At 46.6% G+C, this 21,999-nt stretch overlaps 1 protein-coding gene across 1 annotated transcript; it reads right to left on the reverse strand.

Annotated features, from left to right (window-relative positions):
- Positions 1–4,162: 4,162 nt before the first annotated feature.
- Positions 4,163–21,305, reverse strand: LOC121166848 (epithelial membrane protein 1-like). The gene is made up of 5 exons (XM_040996151.1): positions 21,126–21,305; positions 9,375–9,488; positions 7,406–7,502; positions 7,159–7,299; positions 4,163–6,440 (listed from the first exon to the last, which is right to left on the reverse strand). The coding sequence occupies exons 2-5, from the start codon at positions 9,450–9,452 to the stop codon at positions 6,268–6,270; spliced, it is 489 nt and encodes a 162-aa protein (XP_040852085.1). The 5' UTR covers positions 9,453–9,488; positions 21,126–21,305; the 3' UTR covers positions 4,163–6,267.
- Positions 21,306–21,999: the final 694 nt, after the last annotated feature.

Genomic DNA, 21,999 nt, shown 5'->3' on the forward strand with positions numbered 1-21,999 from the left:
GGTAATTATTTCCCAAGATGGAGGACAAAAGGAAGGAGACAGGGGAGAAACCCAGTGGGTTCAAGTGGATTTGGATCCAGGAAGCTGGGCTGAGTCAAGATGCAGATTTTGGGTGGAGCGGAGAAGTGAACCATGAGGCGGACAGGCTGTAATCTAGAGGCCCAGTACCCCAGTAAAGCCACCTTTACCCCAGAACTCTATGTTTTAAACTGGATCACGTCCTTCTAGGCATATTTATCACAGTGGAAGCACAGGATACATTTTACTGACCAGCTCATCCATCTAATCCTATAATCATGCAGACGGGTAGGGTGGAGGCCTCTGTGCTCCTCCCTTGGGCTCCACAAACAGCAGGATGGAACCTGGCAGAGACAAAGGCTCGAGACATCTGCCTACAAGGAGGTGGCAAGAGGGAAGGTATCAGAGGAGAAAGGGAAGTAGGGGAAGAGGTTTTTGCTTTTTTTTTTTTTTATGAAGCTGCCATCCACATGAAGCATGTTATCCACAAGAGAAATTTTCCAGGAAAACAAGAGGGAAGTTAAAGATCCAGGGAGACAAGAAATTCTGTGGAGCTCCCCCAAAGAGGCATGAGAGCTTGTGATTTTAAGAACGAGTGGTGGCAGGTGTTAGCTCAGGAGGGCAAGGTGGCGCTCATCCTCCTGTATAGGAGAGCCGATCTGAGGAATGAGGGGCAGACTAAGGGCCAGGGAACCGGGAGGGGGAGAGCTGAACACTTAATAATTGTCGGCATGTGACTCTCCATCTTTCCAGGGGCTCTGCCAATTATTAACTAAAATGAGAAGTAAAGAATTTTAATTACTTGGGGGAGAAAATTAGTAGTCAGTTCCAGTAGACTCCGTTGAAACAAATTTCGTGCCTTGCCTTAAGAAATCTGAATTTAAGTATTACTGCAAGAATGGTTTTACTGTTTCACTGGGAAAAAAAGTGACTAAATGTCAGATCAATGCGTGTAAACTAATTCACTCAAGAAACCCAGTACTAGAATTCTCAAACTTTTACAACCCCTCACTCACTACTCAAGAACCCCTGCAAAGTTCTAACCACCCAAACCAATGTCCATTCTATTCCTTCAAGATTATAAACACATTATTCTGTATATACACTTTATAAGATCAAATTTAAAATATTCAGATCAAATTTAAGAGTAACATTTCATAATTTCCCAAAGCCTGAAAATCGGTAAGGAACTGAGTCATTCAAGGCTCTTTGGTAAATGGAAATGGAGCCATTGACCTGCTAATATAAGTGAAAGAATTAAGATTGATTTTGGACTTCAAGATTTAAAAAGAAAACCCCATTTTAAGAATGCTCAATTTACAAAATTCGATTTCCATATACAGGTATATCCACAGACATGCTGGACATCACGTGGTCCCACACAAAGGGGTAAATTATGAATGTGAACAGGGGAAAACCATTTCCATGCTTGGAGGTAGCTCTGTCTTTAGAATGGGACCCACAGATTTCACCCCAAATTCAGTCAGTCCCATTTCCTCTTCTTCCTGAAAAGGGTCTTCAGGGACAGCAGGGAGCACTAGGTTTCAGAATTCAGACTAACTCATTTCTTATAGAAAACATGTTTCATGATTATTACACCCCTACATTAGATTGCAGAAGTCTCCCTCATGGATAGCATAAGTAAAATAAGTCTGAACTCTCCCTGTGGAAAGATGCATTCCAAGTTCCAAACAACCCGCTTTTGGAAACAATTCATTGCTAAGTTGGGGGAGCTCGGGATGCTGCTCTTCATCTCCTCTCCTGCTTTGTTCAAGGTGTGATAGAATCCCTCTCTTGCCCTGTGTAGGCAGTCACTGAACAGTGAGGGCTCACTTTACAGGCTCTCAGAAATCAGCAGGCCACCAGAAGATTGAGTTTGAGCCTATCCTAAGAAACCATACGAGGACATCTTTTGCTTTCTGGTTGTTTCATAGCCTGCACCTCGACACAACCATCCCTCCTTGCTCTCCCTGACATCCACACTAACGGGCCAATTGGGGAAACTGCACTTGAAAGCAGAGAGACTGTTGGAATGGGTCTTACCTGCAGTTTCCCAAATGGAAGATAATGAAGGTTTGGGGAAAAAAAGGAGAGGAATTTGGGGCAAGGTTGGCTAGTAACAGGTGCAGTAGAGGTTGAATCCAGAGGGCCCATGGGGTGGAATAGGGGCATGTGGAAGGGTTGAAGACCTCAAAATCTGTTTTCCCCTCCCCAGCTCCCCTAGGCTGGGTGCTCTCATGTCCTTTATTCCCCTGCAGAGCCTCTCCAAGATACAGTCTAAGCTGCAGGAAGATGGAATACAAGTTTGGGTCATCTCCTATTCCACTTGTATCTAGGTGTGGCAGCCAGCATCCTGCAAACTTATCAACACATGTCTTAATGGCCAGAAGTGAGCCCCACAATTCCTCTTAGAGCAATAGCACTAAGAAGGACTTCAGAACCCCTTTCCCTCAATCTCCTTGATCAGTACCCATCCTTCCTGACCTCCACGCACCCTGGGAGTAGTGCACTGTGAATGAGTCACTCCTCTCCTGAGTCTACGTCACAATGCTGAGCCCTCCAGCCACAGATGTGAGACCGGCCTCCTGAATCATCACCTGAACCAATTCCTTAATCAAATGTCTTTCAGTATGCACACAGCACATTGGTTCTGAAGAAATTTCATCCTTAGTCGCCAGGTTTTTTTTAAAAAAAATTTATTTATTTGAAAGAGTTACAAGTCACAGCAAGACAGAGAGAGACATACACAGACTCAACATGGATGGCAGAGTTCCAGGTACTTGAGGCATGTTGCACTATTTTCCCCAGGCATCCGGCAGGCAGCTTGATCAGAAGTGGAGCAGCAGGATATAATCCATCACCCAGATGGGATGCCAGCATCTCAGACAGGGCACAATGCTGGCCAGGGTTTCAAGAGGATATACCATGGCTAGTACTGGGAGTTCACTGGAGATCCTGACTAAGCAACTGCCAACTCCCTGGGGAAGGCACAGAGGGAGAGTCAGGAGGTTTGATCCATGACTGAGTGTTTAACAGGAGGTAAAGTGCTCCAGGAGAGCAAAGGGAAGGTACAAGAATTTTCATGCTGGTATCTCATATACAATGCAAGATATGATTGAGGCCTCTAGAAGCTATCAGAAATCAGTGCAGTTACATGCATTGATTTAAAATATGCTGAGGGCCCAGCACGATAGCATAATGGTTAAAGTCCTCGCCTTGCATGCACCAGGATCCCATATGGGAGCCGGTTCTAATCCTGGTGGCCCCACTTCCCATGAAGCTCCCTGCTTGTGGCCTGGGAAAGCAGTTGAGGACAGCCCAAACCCTTGAGATCCTGCACTCAGGTGGGAGGCCTGGAAGAAGCTCCTGGCCCCTGGCTTTGGACTGGCTTAGCTCCAGCCATTGCAGCCGCTTGGGGAGTGAACCATCAGACAGAAGATCTTCCTCTCTGTCTCTCCTCCTCTCTGTATATCTGACTTTACAATAAAAATAAATATTTTTAAAAAATAATAAAATATGCTGAAATCTCATTTTCATTTGGTGCTTTACTCTGCAGAGCTGTCTTATTCAAGGTCTTCCAGGACCAGAAGATTACCTGCTTCCATTGAGACCATTCATATCATGCTGACTTGACCCTGGGTTGCACAGTCTCTCTCCTGCTCTCCGACTGCTGTTGCCAGACCTTACTGCCCACCAAAAGCACTGACACTTCTTTCACTCATAAAGCCCATGCAGGGAGGCCTTGGTGCATGAATAAACGAACTGCAATGTGCGTGTTGCACAGCTTTATGAATCAGTTTCTATTTTGAAGACACTTTAGCAGAACTTGGTATTTCAAGGAAACTTTATAAGAATCCCTTTTCTTAATAGCATAAACCATACTGACTTAAGATCATAATCTCTAACAGATTAGATGATGAAGTCTCATGTTTTTTTCAGAATTGTTTCATTACTGCAAGATAAAACTATGTTGAATAACTTTCAGCTTTATGAATTATTGTAGAAAAGCTTAAGTTATCATAAGATAGTAGCTTAATGACTCAAATCAGTGTCAAATTATCCAAAGAAAACTGAAAGACAACTCATTAGGGGCACATTGCTATTATCCATATTTTTCTAAAGAAAAGAAAACACCCACACACTGTGAAGGGAATCAGAATCTGTTTTTAATATCCCTTGAGTTATAAACATTTGTATCAAAATATTTACAATTATAGTATAAGAAACAATCTATTGATGAAGAAGCCAAATACAGTACTAGAACACCCCACCAATGTAATGCAAATTACATGAAACATAAATGTCACAGAAGAAAAAAGTAAAAGACAAGGGAATGTATGGTTAGTTCGGTCATGGTTCAACTTTTTAACAAAACAAAACTAATTTTTCAATACTTTTAATACGTAAATATGCTTCTGCACTAAACAGAATGTGACTGCACTACAGTCATGTGATAATGACATCAAAGTTATAAAGTTCAGTCTCCCACAGTTTTTGCTGGCCACTCTCTCTACCACAGCCCAAGTAATTTAGTGGCCTTTCCTCAACATTCCCTTAACCAGAATAAACATAAAGAAAATGTACTTAGTAATAGTCCCTTTACATAAATACCAGTAATTATGGTATAATAACTTCCCAAAGAAACAAAGGTCTGTAAGAAGCATACAAGGAGAAAGCTAGAGGCAAATAGGCAAGATGCTTCAGATTCTCCCCAGGGGCAGATCTTCTCAGGGTGACCAAGGAAACATCTTCCTCAAAACACCCTCTATGCAGAATCTGAGATGATTTCAAACAGCTGCCCCAGGGCAGGACAAGGCCTGCCTAACCAAGAATGACTTACTACTTCCAAGCCCCGTTTAGACATGCTTCTGTAGGCCCAGATGGTTCAACTACCATCCCACTGGGTACCTCAGACTTTTTACTGTAAGAAGAAAAAGGAAATATCCGCCCATCACCTACATTTTTTTAACTGATCTCATGGGATTTTCTCATTTTCCTGGGGCAGGCACTCTGTTCTTCTTGTGACTGAAACATTATGATTAATACGTCGCAATTACATAGCACCTTTCACCCAAGGATCTGTTGTTTGGTTTTGGTTTGTTTGTTTTTAATCAACTTCCCGAATTGCGATGCCTCCCCTGTTAAAACAGGGTAGGAAAGATCTCTGAGAGGTGAACACTGTCATGTGGCACAGCTAGCTGTCCCTGAGCCTAGAAGCTTTGATTCCCAATATGGATAACTAGACAAGCGACCTCAGGAGTTTACCATATAGAGGAAGGGTAACAGAATCCTGTAACAAGGGGATGTGTCCACCTCTCTCCCATTACAGACTTACAAGAGACATCAACGGCACTGAGGGGAATCCTAAAAACATAATCCTAATAGAGCACTGGCAAGACTGCCCCTTGGCGCTTAGTTTGTGCAGTGCCTTCACCACGGAATTGGCTGCAATTGGCTCGAGGAACTCTAGAAGAGCTGGCTTTGCTTTGAAGCAAGGGGTCTAGAAAAGCTCACGGCAAGAGATATCCACAAAGGACAGCTATGTGTGAAGTCTGGTCTGGGTTCTGATCATCACCCAGGCCGGCCTTCCATGGTGAAAAGTTCTTGGTTCAGCTAATCCATAATTTGGCCTTATAAATCACCTCTCTTCCCCCTGTTTTGTCAAAAATGCCTCTGAATTTTACAAAACTAAATAAAGTCCTGTTCTTAAAAAATAATAAGCCAATGGCTCTCTGGCCAAAGGCGTTTTTTGGCCTTTCCATCGCTGCAGACTGGAATGTGATGCTTGACTTGGGATCAGAGTGCGGAATGGCTTCCAGGCTTCACGCATTCAGCACAAAGACGAGAGGTGCTCTTACCAAAACTTGTACCGCTATTTGAACTTGGTGTAGTAGGTTTGCAGGACCTCAGTGCGTGACCCAGAATGCACCCTTGGAAGTAGAGCCAGTGTTGCAGCAGCTGACGGGCCCCAGGTGGTGTGTTTAGCTAAGAACTACAGAGGCCAAGTCTGGTGACCGGAGGGAGGCTCTCTGGCCTGCACGATGTCCTAACCAACCACGTGCTCCCACGAGCTGGGGCTTGACAGCAGACAATATCCCAACCAGAGTTTGGGTGTGGGCCTTTCCTCCCCCAATCCTTTCCCTCCCCCCTCCCCACTCTTGTTTTTCCTGCACAACAACTTCCACTTCCCTCCCAGATTTGACTGCTTCCTCCTCCCCACCCCCCAGGTGCCCATACACTTTTTCAGCCTTATTTCTTTCTCAGGACCAAGTAGAGAATACCAACAACAAAGGAAAAACAGAAGCAGATCCAGGTCAGGATAAAGGAATAGCCATGATGACCGTTGCTACCGTCAAAGAACCTGTTTTGCTTAGAGACGTAACGGTTAGTGTAGATGGAGGCTCCGATCAAAATACACAGCCCTGCAGAAGGGGAAAACACATTGTTAGGCTTTCATTATTTTAAACATTTTTGCTTGTTTGACTTCAACATCAAGAAAAGGCTTTTACAAGTGTTAAAATATCCCACCTCCCTCATTGGCAACTGGGAAATAAACTCTGCAAATTGGCCCTGAATAGGAGTCTGGCTGATTTGCCCTCGATTGAGCTTGGGGTTATACCAATGAATTCAAGATGGCTGGGTGCTCATAATTGATCTGGTCAGAGTAAAACACAGGTCCTCCTTGATACCAGGTCGCTTGCCTGAACCCCAACCTATCTAGGCAGGTTACTCAGGGTTATAAAGGAATATGGGTTCCCACCACATGGGGTATACAAAGGGAGGAATGGCACAGGATACAAAGGGAGACATTCGTGGGCACTGGGGCAATGCTCCTGTCTGTATGAGGACTCCCATCTTGCTGCTTTTTTCAACCTTTGTGTAGATAATGGCTAGCAATGGGTCCCAGCTGCTTGGTAGCTGCCCAAGAACACTTGTTTTAGACAGTGAAGCAGATGAGGGGTCTTTATCCAAGCAACCATCCATGGTTCTCCACAAGGGAACAAATAACCAGAGGAGAAAAGTGCACAAGGCAGGACCACTAAGCCATGTGCTAACCTGCATGTGTTACTAGGCACTGCCAAGGTAGAGTCCCTCAACAGCATCTGCTCTGTGTACCAAGCCTGCCCCAGAAATACTCACAGCACACCAGCATGGTGGCCCCTGTCAGGAAGAAGCGATTTCCCTTCTCCAAGGTGAAGAGCTGGAACACGAAGACAAGGAGGGAGATGACAGAGAAGATGATGGAGAGGATCATGAAGGCCTGTACCGCCTTGATAGCTCCTATGAACACAGAACAGGGAGAGCAAGGGTGTTAGACACACCAGGAGTCATGAGTCCCCACCATGACCACCCACGTGTCAGCCTCACATGCTGTTGTTACATGTACCTTCACCGCCATATAGCAGGCCTACGCAGTTACCATTGGTACAGTCTTTCCAGAGACCTACGGATGAGCTGATGGTTGAATTTGCAACCATCCAGACCTAAAACCAGAAGGACACAAAACATTGATTAGAAATGGACTCGCCGTTGTAAAGGGAAACAGAGAAAATAGAAAACTGGTTTACTAAATCTTCATCACTTATATCCCAATAAATACAAGGCTGAGAGTCAGAAGAAATAAAATTCTCAAACTTATTTGGGCTTCCCATTTCTCATAAGCTGACTACACACACACACACACACACACACACACACACACACACACACACACGCACAATTAAAACAGGAAGTAATTCACACATAATGGCTCAAAATTCTAAAGTTCTAAGAAACAGAAACTCTGAGGAAATTGCTTTTAAGGGTGAAATCCATGAAAGGGTACTTCAAAATATTTATGGAAACTGGAATTGAGACCTAAGTTTATTTGGGAACCAAAAACAAAGTTTGGAAATATATGCACAGTGTTGTCATAATGAACATTTTCGACAGCATGTTGAAGAGCCCTGTGCACTCTGCCATGACTGCTTCAGTTAAGGTCATGGCTAACAACAACAACAAAAAAAAGTCGAGGGAAAATGTCCAAAGAGCAAAATGGAACCACAAGAGCTGCTGGGAAAATAGTAGAGTCTGAGTGGTCAGATTTCCCTCTGAATGGAAGGGTCGGACTTTGACCGTCACTGCAGCACAGTCATTTCAGAGTGAAACAGTGCAGCAAGAACACCTGAATGAGGAAGAGTGACCAAAGGTATTCCCGCAGCCCTGAGCCAGCACCCCTTCCTGCCCAACCTGAGGGAAGCAAGTCCTCTGGGAGAGCACAGCCAGGCAGGTGCTGTCCACATGCACGCACGTGCATGCTCACACACAGAGCAGAGCCATCGACATGCAATTACCCGTTCTTCACTCAACACACAACTGCGTGCCAGGCCCTGTATTAGCGGCTGATAATTCACAGATAGGAGGTGTGCTGGCATCCACTCACAGACTTTGAAGAAGTTTATCCAGCCTCTTATCCAGAGACACATAATGTTGGCAAACAGAATGGCGAAATTACAAAATCCCTGGGAGGCCTCATGGGCAGGGTGGTATCTTATCTCAGTTAGGCTTAAATTAGCCTTGCTTAGGATCCCACCCATCCTTTGCTAAGCTCTGCTCCTCTCTGAATTCGAAAACCATTGATGGTTTAACTCTGGCAGGGATCTAAACAAACTTGGGAACCATAATTTATCCCCTTAGTAATTGGGGACCTATATTTTTTAAGTCCAAGGTGATTTTTTTCCCTCCAACCCCCCCAATCCCATTCCACCTGCCCCACCAGCCAGGAAAAGAAAAGCAAATTGGGCATTATTAACTACCACTAGAGGTCAGAGCAGCCCAAGGTTCAGACAGAAGCACATGTGGCTACCTCTGTAGAGTATTTTTGGTATTTGAGTTCAGTAGCACAAGGTTAATCTGGCAATGAATGAATTCAGTAGACCCAGGCTACTGAATTCACAGGTCTGGCAATCAAAGGCTCTTTCCTTTCTCTTCCACCCTACTTACTGGTTCCTAAAGGAAGGGACACACCGTATCAGCCACGAGGCTGTCCTTGTCTCTCAACAGAGCTTGCTCTCCTACCTGGAATGCTCCCTCCCACCACCCACTCTTCACTAAGAAGACCCATCTATCTACCATCCTTTTCTGGATACTAACATCCTGTGGCCTCTGAACAGCCACAGCCCCTGGCGTGATCCCTCCATGAACATTTGCTTTCGTCACCTCATTATTTGGTAGTCAGAAGTGAGAGCGTGTGTGAGTGTATGTTTTCCCAGAGCTAAGCCAGATGTCCTCACGGGGTAAGGGGTGTGGCTTAAACATCTCTGGCGGCTCCTTCTGTAAATATTCAGCAAATTCCTCAGCAGAAGGACACAACTCACATTGGCGATGGTCGAAACAAAGAGCATAACACAGGTGGCGATGTGGACCACAAAGATGGCAGCCAGTAACACCAACATCGTGCCTTGCTTGGTCACTTGTGAGTGAGGAAAGTTCTGCAAAGAAGACAAACAGGAACACAAAAGTTTACTGACATGCCATAAGATGATTCTCTCTTCCACAGAGGTGAACTTAACGTTACAATAAAAGCCATCACAATTCCATTATAAACCCATAAAAACCACCTTGGTCCACCTCACTTCTAATATGTCCACATCCATATTCGTCTACTTACATATACCTAAATGTAATTCTGCTTATTCTCAGGGAATTATATGTTCATTTCTCTAATATAACCTATTGCTTTTATATCAATTATTACCATGCTATGTGTTAGTGTTTTAGAATCCAAAAACAGGACTTTGGTTTTTTGTGTTTCAGTTTTGTTTTAATAGTGTGTAATTTCCAGGTTTCTGTGAAACGGTGTCAGATGAACTTCCATTTTCCACTAGGGAAGTGCCCAGGCTCCTTCCATCCAACTGCTCAGCCAGCAGTTTTAATAGCAGTGAAGGCTTTTTCAGAATAGCAGCTATTACTCAATGCCCATACACTGAACAGGCTACTAATTTGATCCCAGGTGTGATATAAAATGTGATACACAACTTTTATTATTATAATGCTGTTTGGTATTCAATAATTACAACAACCTAATTACAGTTTAATGGTCCGATCACTCCTGATTGAACACTGCAGACTACTGTTATTACACCCGAGCCTTTGGGCTGTGGGTGCCTTGGGGCAGGGAAGCCGCTCTCCATCTGGGACAAGTGTCACGCACACCACAGCCCAGTGCGACAGTTCTGGATCACCAGGGGTGTACAGCTTGAGTACCATCAATTGTCACTTTCTACTTGTGCATGACAGCTACACAGATGCCAGTCCCTCAGGACCTGATACAGAAGGCAGGTAAAGGTGGGGCGTGTGGCTGGGAGACTGGGAACTAGTACAGACTAAGATGTGCACGGAACAACAAGGCATGCTAGCCATCGTTTTAGCAGTTTGGTAACTCACTGATCAGAACTGCAGGATGTGAAGGCAGGATGAGAGATGCACATTGGGAGGTTCTTAGGATTGATGTGGGCCACAGAAGGAGCACTTGGTCATGACCCACACAGCTACAATGCAGGGCAGCTGAAAGGCACATGAAAATGGCAGGGCTGGAGGTGACTTGGCCCTAGCCAGGTGGATGAGTGGATGACCTCACCCTTGTGGGGAGGAGGCAGCTGGAATCATCCTGCAGGTCCCCTTCTTCTCTCTCACGCCACCTCATTTAATTGATGCTTTGGAGTACATTTGCACCACTTTCATGCCACGTAGGTATTATTACAGCATACTGATAGCATCATTCCAACACTTCAGGTGCCTTTTATCTCCTCTTGCTTTCCCTACCAGGCACTCAAAATCTAGAATGATGTAACATACACCAGCATGCCTTGTTCTTCCAGCAAGGCTCTGGCTTCCATTGTACACCGTGATGCTCACCAACAAGCCCTTCCCCATCTGAGAACACCCCTCCAACACAGGCTATTTTTAAAGAATGTGTCCAGTGTAACCGTAAAAGACAAAGGTGATAAAGTTGATCCTATAGCCCTGGCAGACGGGGAGAGCTTGGAGCTTTCATGGCTGCTATTAGTGACCACCCTGGCACATTCAAGTTCATTTTTGCTTTTCTCATGTGTCTGCATACCTCCCCAATTTTCTGCTTGAATTTAATACACAGTGAGAAAAGGTCTGTGAATCAGAACCAGATTGAGTTAGAATTGTTATTTCACCTCTGTTTTCATCTTCTCTAAGAATCAGAGGGGAAATGAACTGGATCACATATGGAGAACACCCAGCTCAGTACCTGGCCCATGACTAACAGTGGGGCTTTTCTGGTCACAGTTATTATCACTATTTTTCATCCATGAGCCCAGGTAGCTGCTCCCAATACCACTCAGGTACTCAGTCACCAGGCTTTGCTCTGTGAAGCACAAGGAGGAAGCCACCTGCTGTGCATCTCACCAGACGGTGCACATAAACTCATCTTCGTCCCCTCAGAAATGATCAATCTAAACCTTCTCTCATGAGCATAGAAAGGCCTAGGAACACACCCCAGGAGCGACCAGGAGAAAGGACACTCTTCTCAGCTCATCCTCCTGAGACCCCATACCTCCACATCACTCCATCACCATCTTCTTGCTCTGCCTAGGCAAAGGAAGAAGCTGACAAAAGGCCTTTGAATATTATGTAACCAGTATCTAGGTGGAATCCTCTTTGGGCACTTCAACTGACTGTCTTATTGCTTGGGCTTCAAGTTTACAAACCTACTGCTTCTAAGAGTGGGAATTCATTAAGGGGGCAAAGAGCCAGATAGAATACACCTCGGGAGGCTACTTACATAAGTACCAGGAAACACTGCGAGTTCCCTTCCCAACAGGCTCTGAGGGATTTGGCAGCTTTTCCTGTCTCCTTGTACTGCTCTGAAAACCCCTCTCGTACAGCCTGACTTCCTACCACTGGCATTCAGTCTCCACTTGGACGACCTCTCCCACTGCATCTCCACTAAGGCCTCTCCATTGGAACCCCCTACCACAATCCCCCAGGGCATGTGAGCTGCTGGCCCCATCTCACCTCTGATCCAAGCCAAGTCCCACCTGGTTGTTATTCCCCACCCATTGCAGGCTGGAGGAGTGGGTGGAGAAATAAAGCGTAAAAGCAACCCTTTCACCTTGGAGTTTTGTGATTGTACTGTGTCTTTCTACCATGAAAAGAAGCAACATGTTTTGGATTAGTTAGTGCTTTTACTGTACACAATTCTCTCTGCTTTGGCTGCAGTCAGAAGTAGAAGTTGTTTAGCTGGAGCTATTGCATAATACTTTAACTTCATATTTCCACTGTCCCAAATTTGTCAGGTATTATCACTGTCATCCACCATGATTTTCCTTGGCTGTCCCTCAACACATTTGGAAAAAGAATGATCTAATTTTTCTTAAATGTTGCTGCTGAATCATTCCTAGTTACCCCATCTGTAGGAGAGAGAGACCCCTGGTACCTACTGGATGAGTGTGTGGGATCCTATCAAATAGCAGAGTAGAAAGGATATAGACAACAGAAGGTCCCACACTCTACAGACGTGGTGATCTACCCATCCATGGTGATACAGCTTGCAAACAGTCTCCATCCCTGCCCCTGTGGGCATCTGGTCTCATTCAAAAGCGCTGAGAAAAGATTCTCTGGCATTTCTATCACTGGAAGTATTGGCTGTTTCAACTTTCTTAACAGTGTATTTACTTCACTAAAATAGTAATAGACATCTCCCTCATACCTCTATAAATAAGTGCCTCTCTGCGATGGAAAGCATGCCTTCAGTCCTAACTGGGTAGCTCAAACAAGGAGGCAGCAAATGATGGTGCTGTGATGCCGACCACTTCAGTGCAACACTTGTTTTGCAGAGAATCTGGTGTGCTGGGCAGTCCCAAAGCAAGCTGACACTTGTTGGGAATGTCCCCAAGCAGCAGCATTATCGGTGCTCTCTTTTCCAACCTGATGGATAAGCCTGCCAGTTCCTTTCCCACACCTGTCATCTCTGGCTTCTGGCCATGTTTCTTCTTTCCTTCCCACAATGCCTAGGCCACGCAACAGCCATGGTTTCTATATGTTCCTATCTCTAATGAGGGCCTCACCACCACAGGCGATCCTGTATCTGAAGTTCTTTATTCACAGGAGTTTTATTACAGTTAGTAAAAATGACCTTGAGGACTCAAACTACTGATGATTGCAGCTCCATGTGACTAGTGAACAGGGAAGGGGCAGGAGAAACATGGTAGGAGATGACCATCTTCTCTAGGTGCTGTTATCCTCCTGAATCTTCATTGACTTCCTGACACCTATTCGGGGTTAGAGGACTCTGAGCGCTGAGGAAAGCAGCCAGGCTGCTGTGGGAAGCCCTTCTGTTGCTGGAGGGTAACTACTTCGCGAGAGATGTTGCGAATCACCACAGTGGCATGTTCAGATTCGCATGCTTGGCTCCCTGCTTGCCAGGAGAGGGACCAGGTGACTTCCCTTCCTTCCCTGGAGCCTGCATGTGTTTACTGAACTCCTTCAGGGAGTGGTCTATAAAAGTGGTCTCCGGCACCATCACTGGGAACAACACACGAGGAAAATGCACTTGCAGCAAAGCAAGTGGCAGGACCTGCAGGACTTAAGTCACTGAATTAGCAAGAGCCAGGGCTGCGGATTCTATGAATAGTTCAGGAGTCTCATAGAGTTCAGATTCCCTAGCCTCAGGTGAGGGGGGTGATATCCTCCCAGACAGAAGAGGGAGACGACACAGAGGGCTCTTCAAGAAGTACACGGCTGCACTGCTACAGCCAGGCTCATCAATCCCTAGGAGACAACCCAGGCTTCTCTGGAGAGAAAAGAGCCATGCTGGCCAGCTGCCCAATTCTCTCCTTTTCCGTCATCCCATAGTTAAGTCACAGGTTTGAACGCCATCACTTCCCCCCTCCAAGTCTGACTGTCCAACTCAGCCTGGTCCTGAGTACTAGCTCCCACTGTGCACTCCTCTCCCTGATGCATCCCCCTTTGATCTAGCCTCTATACCACACCTGAGTTACCTGACCATATCACTCCTCCACTCAAAACTTCCAAACAGCCCCCACCCACCACAATGCAGACCAGAAAAGAGGCCCCAAACCCCTCACATTGGCTCTTGGAATGTAAAGACCTTCATTTCCATATAATAAACACCTTGTTTGGGGCTTCTTCCTACAGTAATGTCTATTAAGTTCTTTTCTGTCAAGTAAAACTCCTATCTTCTCTGAGTCTTCCCAGATGCATAGTTTGGCCTCCACCCGTTTCCCTACTAAGCTCCTCCCTTCATGTTGCTCTTTATTAAAACCAATGATGGGAGAAGACATGATGGGTTAAGCATTCCATATCAGGGCAGGGCTTGGGATTGAATCCTGCCTCTATTTCAAACCAAATTCCTGCTAATTGGAAACAGGAGATAATGATTCAAGTGTTTGTCCATGATGCGCAGTAAACATATAATGTCAATGAACAAATCAATGAAAGAAGGTAACATTTCTTTTGTATGGAAAAAGTATCAATGTCCAAATTGACTAAAGTGTTTATAAACACAAAATTCAAAATGATTTATTTTTGCAAATAAGCTTTACTCCCACATCATTAAGTTATTTAATATATTACTACCACTATGTATTAAGTGTGAGTATGTATTGAGTAAGAAAACTTGCTATGTTTCCATATTAATATCTATAAAAACAGAGCCGTTTGCTCAGTGTCTTGGATGTCTGAATATACAAGGGCACAGACATGCATATGCTGTCCTTTTTTCAAGAGGAACTATATGAATGCAATTGAAAGATCTTAGATTTCTAACTACCTCTGTGCTTCAGAAGACATGTGAACTGAAGAGGGACTTGTAAAATTCTCCCCAGCATATGAAACTCATGAACTAGGAAGCGCACATCATGGAGCTGTGGGTAAATGCCTCCTATTATAGCTGCTCACTGCCTGCAAGACATTCAACTAGGAAAATCCTCCTGACAGCCCACCTGCATGTACGCCATTGACGGCCATTCAAAATCCTGCCTCTGATCAACAGGATCCCAACCAGACTCCTGACTCCTCTTTTTCTAGAAAGGTTGGTTAGGGAAAAACTCCCTAGCCCAGGAAATTCCCTCTGGTGGCCCTCACCTTCAACCCCTAAACCTCAATCAAGTCATAACACAGCCCTGAGATTGCTCTACTGCTAGACACGCCCCTGTCTTTTCATCGGCTCGTGATTTTCCAACAGTGACATTCTGCCGTCTCTGGACAGCTGCAAACTTAGAAAAAGGCTTTCTCACACCATCTGATCAAAGACATCGGGCTTCCTCCCAGGCAAGCAGAAGAGAGAAAGGCGCCGCTCTGGGTCATGTGAGCTCCATGAGTCAGCCCCTGTCTCTGCAACAGGGGTGACACCCAAAACTCACGCTGCCTCTTCCTGGGGCCTCTGCAGGGTGGCATGGAAGCCCTATAGTCCTCTATGTGTTGGGGCCATCATATGTTTTTGTTGGGAGGCTCTTTGTGTGTTGGTTTATCATGGAGGATCATTTGGGGTAACAAAACACAAAAAGCAAAAAGAGAAGGAAACACTTCCTTGTGGGAGAGCCACAGAGAACATGCCTGAAGAAGGCAAAGGCTGGGCTGAAAGGCAGGCTAAGGGCAAGGGCCTTGGATGTGCTTCTCTCAGATGGACGAGCACTGACCAGTCTTACTGCTGTCCTGTGCTAGTGTACTTCTCCATGCTCAGCAGGAGTTAGGAGGACGGGTATTTATTTCTCCATGGAAACAGAGGAGGAAAAGGATCCTGAGGAACCATTTCCTCCTGCCTTAGGGATAGCAAGCACTTCACACAGCTCCCCACTCTAAGTGTGTAAGGCATGATGTTTTTAGGAACACTGTAGCTTCCATGATTTGAACAAACATTCACAGTCATGCAGTCAAGAGAAAGCAGAGACTGTCACATTCCAGGGAAAATACAGACATTTGCCATGGTCACTCAAGAGGAAAGGGGACTACACCCACCCGGTACTGGGAGGTGTGGTGTGAGGGGTGTGGCAGGGAGCATTGCAGAAATAGCAGTGTTTATCTGGGGCTGGTGTAGACTAGCTGAACTCTTACATAGTTAGGGATGAGGAGCCAGGGGTGGGGCTGGAGAAGGAGCGAGGAAGAAAGATGGAGAGAGCGAAGGAAGAAGAACAAGAATGTTATGAAAATCCTGCCTCTAACTGCTGACTTGGAAAAAGTCAATGAGCTGCTCTAGCTGGAGACTCCTCAAGACCAAGTGATGAGGAGCTCAGGTTCCAGGTTCCAGTCCTTGACTCCATCGCTTCCTACGTGACTTGCCAGCCCTGGGGGGTGAGCATGAGGAGTGAAGGGCCGTGCTGGACACTGAACCAGGGCCTCTGTCCTTTGTGTCAAATGAAAAGCCTAGGCTGGTGACATGGGCTTTCAACTGCTCTAGCTGAATCTGAGATCCAACCACGACACTACAGGCAAAAAAGCAGCAGGAATATTGTTTTTGCAAATATTGTTTTCGCACAGGAAGCAGCTCCCCTCCCTTATTTCCGCAAGTCCTCCCTTGTGTCCAGGCGAGGGGGCGGATCTGGCCACATCTACAAAGGCTTGGGCCAGACATGGGGGCTGAGAGGCTAAACCCAACCCCTGCCCCCAGACTGCAGCTGCTCCAGCCATCGTTCCCTAAGTGTCCCTTGGGCAAAGCCGGAAGCCCAGTTACCCTCTGCTACTGACGAAGGAGGAGGCTCTGGCAACCAGAATGCCTTTCAGGGAAAGACTGCCAAGATCATAACCAGGGCTTGGGAAGAAACTCAAGGTGTGGCAGGGCCCTGAGGCACTTAGGCGGGCCCAACAGTAGATGGCGGTAGAGCTGAGCCCCTTGACGGCTGGGAGGCACCCCCCCAGGCCCTGGGCGGGCTGTGGCTCAGTTTCTGGGTTTAAGACAATGACTGTTTCAGGGTTCAGAAGTCATTCAGCTCAGACCCTTGACAAAGAAGGAAATGCCTGCGTCCAAGGTGAAGCCTGGTCAGCAGGGAAGCCACTGTCTCTCATCTTCTAGACAGGCTCCTCCGGTCTGGCACGGTTTCTGTCTCTCCTGTCTGTTGCTGAAAGTTCCAGAACTTCTGCCAAAACTATTCTGCCTTCCAGGATAGTCAGAGCATGCAGCCCCTCCACACAGTGCCACCATTTAAAGCAAAGGACTCCTGTCATGTCCCCAAGGAGCCTACTCTGCACAATCATCTTTGTATGGTTGCCAAAAACCAGGAGCAACCAGCTTCCCATTCAGTCCCAGACCCCACCCTGGCCCAAGGGTGCCCTCGGCACCAAAGCCCTGAGAACCTGTTCTGCAGGTTTCAGCTTTGTATGCCACCACCTACCCCAAATTCTAGTGTTCCAATTCCCCTTTTCCTGCAACCCTCCCACCACCCTGGCTGTGGCTCTTGATGGCAGGGCACATGGGGTCTTCTAATGAGGCCCCCTCATGCTCTTAGTGCACCTCTGACCTTCAGAGTGAGGAGACACCGGGGTGGTGGGGAGCGGGGAGGTAGGTCGCTGCCCTGTTGGCACAAACACTCAGTGGAAACTCCAACGGTTTAATGGGCACAATGAAAACATCCCATGTGGCTGGAGAAGCCCAAGATTCTTCCTGGGCACAAGAAACTGAATTCTGACCTCAGGACTGTCCCGAGACGTGGAGGGTGGGTGGTTCCCCAACAGGAGGGAAAAGAGCTAGTGATGGAAACACCCTCCTCCTGTCTTCAGGCATTGGCTTGTCTCCTCACCTCCCACCTGCTCTCCCTGAGGCCCTTCCTATCTTCCTCACACCCTCTCTCGCCTTCTCTGGATTTATCCCTCACTGGTTTCCATCCACACCTGCACAGACACATTTTCATCCTTCAGGATCTCCTTCCTTGAGAACAGACAGAAGCTTCTTTCCCCGGATCCGTGCAGTGTCTCCCTGGGTCTGATTTCATTTCCTGTGAAGTCTTTCCTGCAGGCGCCATCCTAACAGGCATGAAGAGCCTGCCCCTTCTTACCCAGGTCGGCACCTGGCATGTTTTGTTAGTCAGATCTCTATCTCCCAGGGACAGGGGAGTGCCCACTCCATCTGAAGGTGAGTTGTGAGAATGCCATGCCAAAGGGATGGGATGGGGAGGCTGCCTGATCCCACAAGGCACCTGCCAGCCAGCCATCTTCTATGAAAATCCCACTTGGATTTTCCCACAGGCAGCTTCCTCTCACTTTTCCAATACTTTTGGATTAAATAGGAATAGGCACGCATCTGACAGATTTTTCCAAATAGGAATGGCGTGATCTTAGACTTTCAGAATGACAGATGCCTTGGAGACCACCAAGAGCAACTGCCATGAAGAAGCATGAAGAAGGAATCAGCTGGCTTAGCCTTGGTCACAGCTGCTGAGGTGTACATGCTAGGTTCAAGAAGGGACTGTGTGTGCGTGTTTAGGATCAGTTCATAGGGGTGTGGTCAACCACTGCATGATTGTGGAGCTTCAAAAAGTCTTCTTTCTGAACCAAAGGTCAAGAATAAAACAAAACAATGTAATGAAGACCTATTGAGTTTGTTAATTGTTTTTTAAAAAAAAAGGCTTAGATATTTACAGGATATAGAGATTGGGGTTGAGCAATGAGAAAACCAGAATAGATACTTGCTGGGTCACTTGAGGCCTCTAGACCAGGAAGTCTAAAGAAAGTGAATTTTGCTCAGCCTAAGGAATGCCAAAACTTAGAGTTATCCAGCAAGGGGTAGGCTGCCACAAAGGCACCTCTGAGAAGGCACTGTCCTTCCCTGTACAAAAGTGTTAAAAAGCTATAAGGTTCCAGCTGTCCAATAGGGAAGGAAAATTAGACCTCTGTATACAAAAGGAGAATGAATGAGTCCACCTACCCCTGCCAAGATCCCTCCTGAATTTAGAGTTCTAATACAACAAAAGGAAGCCTGGAAGGGTCTTGTGTTTCTCTCTGTGGCCATCTTGCAGCCATCTGTCCCAAGGGTACCCTCCTCCACAAGCCCTCCAGCATCCCAGCCAAGCCACAATTCTGCACAATTCAGCCAAAATTCCTGGGGCCACCCGCAGCAAGCCAAGTGGGTCCATGTTCCCTCTCTCAAGGCTAGGAGCTAAAAGTGGGAAAGGCTGAGAAAGCCTCAGTACAGGGCTCCTGAGCTCTGCAGAGGATTTGTCTGTCCCCCCAGGTTCTCTGCTGGTCTAAGGATGTGATCTGGGCTAGTTTGGTCTTTCATGGCCTCGGGGCAACTCCTAGGGCAGCGCAGCACCCCCACACGTTTTGCAATCTGGATCTCCTTCTCCCCACCTCTCACCATCCCGGCCAGGGCACCAGAGTGGATGTCCTGCAGCTGTGGACAGCATTCTGCTCCCGCCCCATTCTTCAGATTCTGGCTGGAATCTGATCTGCTTCTGAGAGTGGAAAAAAATAACCTCCCAGCTCAGTGTCGTCAAAGAGAGGCTGAGAGCCAGTGAAACTCACACCACGAAGGCACTTGCTGCTACCTTTGAAAGGAGGAGTAGAACACAGGAATCAGAATAGCATTTTGTGAAGTGCCCTCTGAACTCTAGGAGAATACAGCCTCTTTTCCCCTACATGAAGCTGCACTATTGTACCAGACACCACAAAGGACTCAAGTCATGATGGATTATGCTCCAAGAGTCATCAGTGTTAGTAAAAAAAAAACATTGCTTGTTAGTTTTAACCTGTGCAGAACTAAGATCTGTATTATCCTCATAAGAACCATAAGTATTCATCTAATAATGGTTTCCCTAACTCACATCCCACTGATCTGGACATCGTCAACATGTAGGAGTTCCTGGATCTTGCAGTTCGCCCTTGCTCCTACTTAACCATCCCTCCAGGGCCTGTTTTAAAGGCGTGCTGCCTGCTCAACACGCAGGCTCATTGCATTTAAAAACTGCTTGCCAACGTCCCACATTTCTGAGGGAAATACCTCGCTTCATCAGACAAGCTGAGTCCTGCTGTGCTCCTCATCTTGTTGACGTGGGGGGAAAAATACACCCATATCTATGTTGAAATGGGCCACACCTCTGTTAAGACATTCAACCAAAATGCCAACCTTAAAGCAAAACACAAGCGAAGAGGAAAACTACCCTGCCCCTCCAGATTTCCTTCGGAGATTGTTGCGCGTGCTGGCGTTGGCACTGGCGTGTTTCGGAAGGAGAGTGGAATGAGAAAGAGCTGGATCCCAAGAGCCATTCCCTTCCACGCTGACACTTAAAAAAAAATCTTTGCCTCCCTTTGAATCTGCCCTTTTTTCGCTCAGCCCTAAAATGAGGCTTTCTCTGGGTTGAAAGCAAGAGAAGCCATTCAACATTTTTTTACAGGAACAGACTGCCTTTTCCCGCCCCACCCTCTGCTGTGGATCCAGCCGCCCCCTGCCGCCCCTCTGCCCTCCCATAGCCTCCACATCTGGCTGAGAAGGGAGCCTGCCACCACACCAGCTTCCTTCAGCTGAACTCCTCCCACATTTTATTTGAAATTCCACTTTCCTCTTTCCCTCTCTTTCTCTAACGGTTTTCTTAAACAACCCAATCCCCAAGGAGAAAAAGAAACTAATACAATACTTCCATTGACACAGAACTGAAGGGGTAAGTGAAAGAGCAGTATAAGCCGATGACAAGGGTATACCACAATCAGGTATGTGCCCACCAGCATCCAAAACCATCTACCCACAGGACAACCAAGCAATAAGCAAAGGAACAATTCAAGTCCCGAAGCTATGTGAGTCCGCTGGAGACAGCATGTGGCAAGTTTACAGTGTCACTCCCCAGGTATGCAGTGTTTTCTCTGTAAAGAATATCATTCCCCAGCTCGTTCCAAAGTCCCCACTCCGTCCACATGTTCAGAGCAGGCACCTAACCACTGTATCATGCGAGTAGAGCTCAATCCTGGCAATGTCCCACTGACTCCTCTCAACATAATTTTCTGATCTTTATGGAAAAGGGACCCCAGTCTCTACTGTTAGTTGCAAGTCACAAGAATTTGACTCTTAAAGATCATAGAAAAAAATAGAGAAAAAAGAAGATGTAAGGTTAGAAGAAGAAGTGTAGCCACAGCATTAGGAGCTGTCCTACCTTGGGGGACCCAGCAACGGAGGTGGCCGGAGTGTGCAGGAGCTGGTGGCTGCCCGGTCTGCTCCACTGGAGGTGTGCGACTGCAGTGAGGGGAGGGCCCTGCCTCCTGAGGTTATAAGTTTCCTCGGCTGGTGAGCTGGGGTGTGTCCTGGGCGGCTTCTTCTCACTGGTGTTTTAAAGGAGTTTCTATGAATCAGTCTGGCTTAAAAAAAAAAAAAAAGAAAAAAAAGATTTGTTGGTAAGCTACGCCCTGCTAAGTTGGCAGTCATTCAAGAGTGGCTGGGAGTGAGCCATCAGTTCAGAGAACCCTGTTGTAGGCTCCGTCTGACTCAGAGACTCAGACCACAGTGGAAAAGGGAGTGACACTGCTTCAAATGAGTAATAGAAGTCACACAAATAGGTCTGTTTACTGAAGCCCATTCCTCCTGCCCAGAAAGGAGACTTGGTTACCATGGACATGAAGCTAAAACACAAGCCTCAGGGGGTCGGTGGATGGCAGGGAGCAAGGACAGTCCTCTGCTAATTGCAACTCTAGCTAATCATCAGCCTGTATTCCCCTTCTTCCTCCCTCATCAAATGCATCAGTGACTGCTCATGGTCAGCAGTCATCTGATGGATCTCTTATTGGCATCACTGCCTGACCCTTGGGCACTGTCCTGTGGGTGGCAGTCTAGTGAGGCCCTGGAAGCAAAAGAACACCCACCAAGAGCCTTGTGGCCCCACGTCTGAGTGACAGGGCACTGATGGAAGGGCAGACAATGCCTGGTCTCTAATTATGCTCCATTGGTGCCCTATAGACCATCCATGCTCCAGGAGGAAGACTTTCAGTTGAGAGCTTTGCTCCAGGAGCTCCACAATTAGATGGACCTTGTTC

Source organism: Ochotona curzoniae, unplaced genomic scaffold (assembly GCF_017591425.1).
Source record: "Ochotona curzoniae isolate NIBS_2020 unplaced genomic scaffold, NIBS_Ocur_1.0 patch253, whole genome shotgun sequence".
NCBI classification, from domain to species: domain Eukaryota; kingdom Metazoa; phylum Chordata; class Mammalia; order Lagomorpha; family Ochotonidae; genus Ochotona; species Ochotona curzoniae.